Genomic DNA, 7,500 nt, shown 5'->3' with positions numbered 1-7,500 from the left:
AAAGGAAGGAAGACACAACATTTTCAGGACCTTGGCCAGGTCCCATCTAGGCACTCTCCTGGCTTGGGGAGGGCAGGATTGTTCGAAACTTCTAATCAGCATCCCTATGTGTCTTGAGGTCCCTAGGTCGATGCCTTTCAGGAGAAAGACTTGGCCTAAGGCTGCTCGCACTCCTTTAATAGCTGGGATTGACATTCCTATTTTATCCCTAAGATACACTAGAAAATCAGCTATGTCAGGGACCGAGGCTTCGAGAGGTCTTATTTGTTTTGTCGCGCACCATTTCGTAAAGGCGGCCCACTTCGCCTGGTAGACTACGGTAGAGGATTTTCTTAGATATAGGGACATCCTCTTAGCTGTGGAGGAGGAGAACCCCTCCTTCCTCAGGAGTCGCTCGATAGTCTCCAGGCGTGAAGGCGAAGAGAGAGAGGGTTGTCGTGGAACCTGAGGAAGTGCGGTTGACTCAGTAGATCTGACCTGGGGGGCAGAGGCCATGGCGGATGGCTTGCCAGGTCTTTCAGATCCGCGAACCACTCTCTCTCCGGCCACCAGGGCGCTACCAAAGTCATCTTTAGGTTTTGGGCGGTTCTTACTCTGTTGAGCACTTGTCTTAGCAGCGTGAAGGGGGGAAAGGCATAAACGTCCAGGTTGTCCCACCTGTGCTGGAAGGCGTCTTCTAGGGCTGCTCCTTCGTCTGGTACCGGGGAGCAATAAACCGGTAACTTGGCGTTGAGCTTTGTTGCGAATAGGTCTATCACCGGGGAGCCCCAGCGTTGAAGGATGAGTCTGGCTACCGCTGGTTGTAGGGACCATTCCGTCCCTACTATCTGACCTACCCTGCTGAGGCCGTCGGCTAGCACGTTCTTTTTCCCGGGGATGAACCTTGCTAGCAGTGTTACCTGGTGTTCGTCCGCCCAGTGCAAGATGTCTACAGTGAGGTCGCACAGTTCCTTCGACTTCATGCCCCCTTGTTTCTTGATGTAGGCTACCACCGTGGCGTTGTCGCACATTAGGGCCACGGTGTTTCCCTTCAACCGACTTGCAAAGCGCAGACATGCCTTTTGTACTGCTTTTAGCTCTAGGACGTTGATGTGGTGATGCTTTTCGGTCTCTGACCAGGTCCCGCTTGCTGTTTCCTCCCGCAGGTGGGCTCCCCACCCTAGGCTGGAGGCGTCCGTGAACAGGAGAAACTCGGGAGGACAGGACCCGAGGGGCATCCCCTTGAGGGAGTTCGACCGGCATCTCCACCACTTCAAGGCTGTTTTCGTGTGCGGGAGGACTGGGATCGATGTTTTCTGAGAGCCTGTCTGGGACCATAGAGCCTTGAGGTTCCATTGTACGGGTCTGAGTCGTAACTTCCCTTGGGGGACTAGCTTCTCTAATGAGACCAGATGGCCTATCAGCCTCTGCCAGTCTTTCGCTTTCCTGGGAAGCCCCGACAGGAACGGCTGAATGATCTTGACGAGGTTCTGTATCCTGTCTTCCGAGGGGAAGGCCTTCCCCTGCACGGTGTCCAACGTCATCCCCAAGTACCCCATTTTGTTGGACGGCGTTAGGTTCGATTTCTCCAGGTTGATAATGACTCCCAGACTCCTGCAGAAACGGAGGAGGTCCTTTCCTTGTTCTTCCAAGAGGGCCTTTGAACTGGAAAGGAGCAACCAGTCGTCCAGGTACCTGATGAGGCGGATACCTCGTTCGTGAGCCCATACTGAGACTGTCGCGAAGACCCTCGTGAACACCTGAGGGGCCGTCGACAGTCCGAAGCAGAGGGTCCGGAACTGCAGGATCTGGGAGCCCCATTTTACCCGGAGGAACTTCCGACTCGACGGGTGGACTGGAATTTGGAAGTACGCATCCTTGAGGTCGACCGTCATCATAAAATCTTTCTCCCTCAAGGACATCAGGACGGATTTTGGGGTGTCCATCTTGAAGTCCGTCTTCTTGACGAACCTGTTGAGGGCCGACAGGTCTATCACCGGTCTCCACCCCCCCGTTGCTTTCTCCACCAGGAACAGGCGGCTGTAGAAGCCTAGCCCTGGGAGAAGGACTTCTTCCATGGCTCCCTTTTCCAACATGGAGGAAACTTCTTTTTGCAGGGTAGCCCTTTTCAACGGGTCCCTGGGAGCTAACCATTCTGTTTGGGTGGCTGGAATCAGAGGGGGTGAGTCCGCTATGAAGGGGATCCTGTAGCCTTCTTTCAGGACGGACACCGTCCAAGCATCCGCCCCATACGTTTTCCATGCTTGCCAATGGGGTCTGAGGCATCCCCCAACCCGAGGCTTGGGCGGGAGTAGGGGGCCTCTCCCTCTACCTTCTCCTAGAGGGGCGGCCTGATCTGCCCCTCTTCGAGGCGGAGTAACCCGACCTGAAGGAGTTGGCAGAAGCTGTAGTTCCCCTGCGGGAGGGCTGAGGAGATGATGACCAGGAAGAGGAGTGGGCGTCCCTCCTTGAAGAGCTGGGAACAGCTTGAGGGGTCACGGTCCTATCCGAGACTGACCTCTTATACGGAGGCCTCCTGGAGGATGATTGCTTAGGGACGTTGACTTCTCTCCTCTTGGACACCTTCTCCATCAGTTCTTCCAATTCCTTCAAAGGAAACAGGGACTCTCCTCCTAGGGGTAGGGTGCGAATCACTCGCGCCTGTCTGTCTGGGATTTTCCTTGCCACTCTGGAAAGCACTGTGTCCCTCTTCCGGAGGACCCAGTTGGCCGTCAGGGAGAGTGCCTGGTATGCCATAAATTTGAGCGCTTTCCCCCCGGAAGTGATAATGTCCGACAGGAGACTCTGTTGTTCCGGGTCGTCGGGGTCTGTGGAGGCCTGTACATTCACTAACGTGGAGGCCCACCAGTCCAGCCATGAAGAGACGTTAATCATGTCCCTCGACATCTCCTCCATCATGCCTGCTTCAGAGGCCGAGAAGGACACAGGGGCTGAGCTGGCCCTTTCGTCCGAGCCGCCTTGTCCTAGGACATCCACGGCTGAGTCCACTCTACAGGGGCCTGGGCGGCGTCCTTCTGGGATATAAATTTTGGCCTGTAGTTTCAGACCCTGGAGGAGTTTGGAGGAACTCTGGGACCTGGGGGCCTCCGCAGTGCTGGCCACCAAGTTATCGATGTACTCCTGGCCGAGTACTAGGTCTGGGGCGAGGGGCAGGGCCAGAGAGGACTTCGGAAGGACGTCCCGATGTGTGTACCTCAAGAGGCTCGACCTCCAGGTATTCACCTTCGGCGCCTCGGGTTCTGGAATCCCATGGGTCCTCCTGATGCGGGCTACCACCCTTCTGTAGGCGGAGTCCTCCGACGGGGAAACCTCGCCTCCGTCGACCGAGGTATCGGCTTGGCTGGGGGGAGCCGTGCTTGGGAGGTAAACTGGCCTCTCCCTACTAGGTCCCAGGGAGGCCGTCCCGCAACCGTAGGGCGCACCGTACACGGTCGGGTCTCGCCGTGTGGCGGGTGCCACCGACCCCGGGAGGCCTTTCGACTGGGCCAAGGCTCTGGACGCGGAGGACACGGTCCCGGTGGGAAGACCCGAACCCGGCAACCGGTCCTTCCCGCTCGACGTCCGACCCGGTTGGGCTGGTTCGGTCGGGCTGTCCTCTCGGAAGCGCGCTTCCTCCCGCCGGGTGGGGTGAACCGAAGGCCTCGAGGACTTGTGCCTGAGAGTGAGGTCCTTCTTGCGTGGCCGGTCGAGCGGTTCCAAGTTGTATGTAGGCAGTGACAACTTGGAGGCTCGATCACTGGACCGAGAGTCTGGCGAGCGGTGCTTCTTGGACTCTCCTGGGGGCACGTAGAACCATTCGCCGCCGCCGGGAGAGACCTCCCTTTTGTACTTACGGGAGTGAGAGCGTGGGCGCCTCCTACTGTGCCGCGACCTCGACCTAGAGCGGGAACGATCGCTATCGGTCCGCGCTCTCTTACGGTGCCGTCTCTCCCTGCGTTCTCCCTCGGAGGATGAGCCTTCTTCCGAAGAGTCCGAGGGTGCCACGTTCTTCCCGTAACGACTGCTAGAGTGATGCGCAGGGGAGGCCCTTCGCCGCCGACCGTCCGAGACAGGGTGCTGGAGAAAGTCCTCGGGAACTGCTGTGGATACCGAGGGTACTGAGACCACTCTGTCCCTACTAGAAGGCCATGGACCCAGGGATACGTCCATCCTTAGCGGAGACCTCCCTGGAGTCTTCGGTAACTTCCACCCGAAGGAGTCGCTACTCGGGCGACGAATTCTCGAGTGGTTCTCTTCTGGCGGGGGGGAACCCGACGCACCGGCCCACGAGGGCGGGGGGGAGACCGAGAACGCCACACTGCCCCATACCGGGTCTTCTGAGGAAGCGTGCTCCCCTGCCACGTGGCCCGATCCGCCCGAAACACTCGCGGCCCTTCCGTTTACTCCTGAGGGGCCAGCCCTTGGTTCCTCCGTCACACTGGGTTCACTTGGGAGGACACTATGGCTCACAATCACACTGGGGGCTTGCTGGCCACTCCTCTGCGAAGGAGACGGAGAGGCCGAGGCTTCGTCGGACCGATCACTGACCGACTGTAAGGAAGACACGCCATTCACTTTCTTTGGGGAACGCTTAGACGACTTCTTTTTCTTAGTACCATAACGTACCCACTGAATTCCGTCCCAACTCACGCACTCGGAACATGTGTCCGAGGAGGAACAAACTTTACCCCTGCACGTGGAACAAAGGGAATGCGGGTCCACCTCTGGTTTAGAGAGGAAAGCCCCACACGACTTTCCTGCTCTAGGACCAGGACAACGACGCACGTTCTCCATCGTTCGCACACGAAGGTCAACACTAACGAGTTACAGAAAACCCTGGATAACACAAGGGGAACGGACTGAGGACACTTTGCGAAAACGCACTATCGCAGAAAAAACACAAGTCCGTACACTGGGAACACGTGGGAACACAACGCGCCAAAGGATCGAAAGATTTAAGCGAGAGAGTGAGATGCTTCGGATCTCACGACCAAGGACTTAATGATGTCCTGACCCGGGAAAAGCAGTGACCTGCCCTAATCCGGGCCGAAGGAATTATCCTGGCGGCGGGGGTAGAAACTATCGGGAGCGAGATAGGGGGGGTAGCGCGGGAAATCTTGGTCGAGTTTGAGAGAGGATCAAGGACCCTCCGAAGAGGTAATTCGAGGTAAAGTATTCGTGTCGGAACAAATATATATATATATATATATATATATATATATATATATATCTCCCTCTCTCACACACATACACACACATAGGCACACAAAGACACACACACACACACATATACATATATATATATATATATATATATATATATAAACAGTATATAAGCGTTGTGTTCAAGTAGTAAACCTACAATACTTAGCTGACAATTTCTGATGCGGAGTTCGATCGTCTACTACACCCCCAAAAGGCCACCCAGCTGTGGTTGAGAGAAAAGGTTTGAGGTTAAAAACCTCACACCCAAAGATCTTCTGAGAAAGCAGAAATCTTAATTTACTCTTCTTGAGTAGACCAAAAGGGATGAAGGCGTACGGTATACAATTATATATATATATATATATATATATATATATATATATATATACATACATACATACATATATATATATATATATATATATACATATATATATATATATATATATATATATATATATATATATGCGCGCGTGTGTGTGTGTGTGTGAGTGTGTGTTTGTGGATGTATGTTGATAAAGTCATGGATACATAAAAATATTCATCACGATTTTATAAAAAATATATAAATGCCATTTCCTGCTACCATCTTAATATCCCTTTTAGAGTCTTGAGAAGTATGATTTAAAATCTTTCATGCTGTCCTGTTCTTGTCTTATTCCGAACAATAAGATAAGCAGATATTGTAATTTTTTAAATCACGATGAAGCATATGTTAGGAATATATCATTCTCGATGATTTTGCAGAGCAATATATTTTTTTTTTCTATGAGTTCATTTTTGCCAAAAAAACGATACAACAACAAAGCACTTTATGGTTTTACCAATGACTAAATCCTAAATCCTTAATTATCTTCAATACTTTTATTTGATTTTCTAAGCATACAGAAAGTTTGAACTTTTGTATTATATGCATGTATAATTAAAGAAAAATATTAACCGTATTTTTCTCATATAATCAATGAATACGGACTCTTACATAATTACAAAAACCTATTTTAATATAACTTCATTAGCAATTGTTCTGGAAATGGTGCAACGCTATCTTTGCCTTCCCCCAAACTTGACCTTTTACCTAAAAACTAAACCTTCGGGTCAGTCATGTGAGAGTCTATTATAGGAAGGAACCAACGGTACGGTTTAAGTTTAATTGATAGAGAATAATGATAAATAAGAAAAGTAACCTACCGTGAGAGGAAACAACTATCTTTAGATTATGAAGAGTATATGCCAGGAATTAGAAAAATTACATACCATGACACTGAGCTTATCATCATCATCATCATCATCATCATCATCATCATCTCCTCCTACTCCTATTGACGCAAAGGGCCTCAGTTAGATTTCGCCAGTCGTCTCTATCTTGAGCTTTTAAATTAATACTTCCCCATTCGTATTTAAATTCAATCAGATCTTTCCATTATTCTTACAGTTGGTCAGTTCATTTACATACTCCTTTTCCTTTTGGAATTACTGTTCTTAGCTAAATTCAAAACAGCACCTATACCAGTGCATACATGGCGTCTAAAACTTTTACTACAAGGTCACACTCATCTACAATGCCTATATAAGATTTTTCCTTTTATATCTCCGTTGCTATTCAAAGCATATGTAATATAGAATCCTGCGTCGAAAGCACAGTAAAAAAAATGGAATGCTATTTTTTGTTAAGATTGCATTGATAGGATTTTACCAAGCGATGGTTAATTTCTTCAATTGTATTCGGCAACCTCCAGCAATTCTGTGAGCAATTCTTACACCCTAGCGGCCTAGCCACTCCCTGAATTCATAGCTTTGTCAGCCTCATCTGCTTTCCTGTCTAAATATTCTCTCCAGTCATTCCTGGCTTTTCTTTAGACCTCACTATCAATACTGGAATACTTAGCATGCTCTACCTTGTAATTTTCATTACTTACTCGAAAACTTTCAACAATCCTTTTCTGTCTTTGTTTCCTTTTTATAGTATCCCAAGTATCATTTGATATCCATGGCATTCTCCCTGTAACTGTAAGTAACAAAAAGTACTTAAATATGCAAGAGAATTATCAAGGTAGCCGACGACGATTCTTTTCCATGCGTACACTGTTAAAAAGAAAACCGTAATTTTGATCGAAATTTCTTCGTAAAAATATACTGTTCTCAACCGTATTTCAGTAAAATACAGGCGACCGTAATTCTAACTTAATTTATTATATCTTTTACTGGTTGGTGACCGTAATATCACTCCTTTACGTTTTTAAAACGGTAAAAATCCTGGAATAAATGTTGCCAGACATTTCATTTTTTTTATGTACATTTTCAATAGTGTATGCAAGA

General features: G+C 49.4%; 1 protein-coding gene across 3 annotated transcripts in view; it reads right to left on the bottom strand.

Moving 5' to 3' along the window:
* The window catches only part of LOC137615808 (homeobox protein Nkx-2.2-like), a 43,826-nt gene that overhangs the window by 26,902 nt on the left and 9,424 nt on the right, over positions 1 to 7,500 (bottom strand). For 2 of the 3 annotated variants that reach the window (XM_068345498.1, XM_068345499.1), the window contains exon 2: positions 5,342 to 5,407. The exons of the other annotated variant lie outside the window; for it this stretch is intronic. In XM_068345498.1, coding sequence (XP_068201599.1) covers positions 5,342 to 5,407 — 66 coding nt within the window. The remainder of the gene's footprint in view (positions 1 to 5,341; positions 5,408 to 7,500) is intronic. 3 annotated transcript variants of the gene reach the window in all.

Source organism: Palaemon carinicauda, chromosome 22, assembly GCF_036898095.1.
Source record: "Palaemon carinicauda isolate YSFRI2023 chromosome 22, ASM3689809v2, whole genome shotgun sequence".
NCBI classification, from domain to species: Eukaryota; Metazoa; Arthropoda; class Malacostraca; order Decapoda; family Palaemonidae; genus Palaemon; species Palaemon carinicauda.
This window is presented reverse-complemented; position numbering and strand designations above follow the sequence as displayed.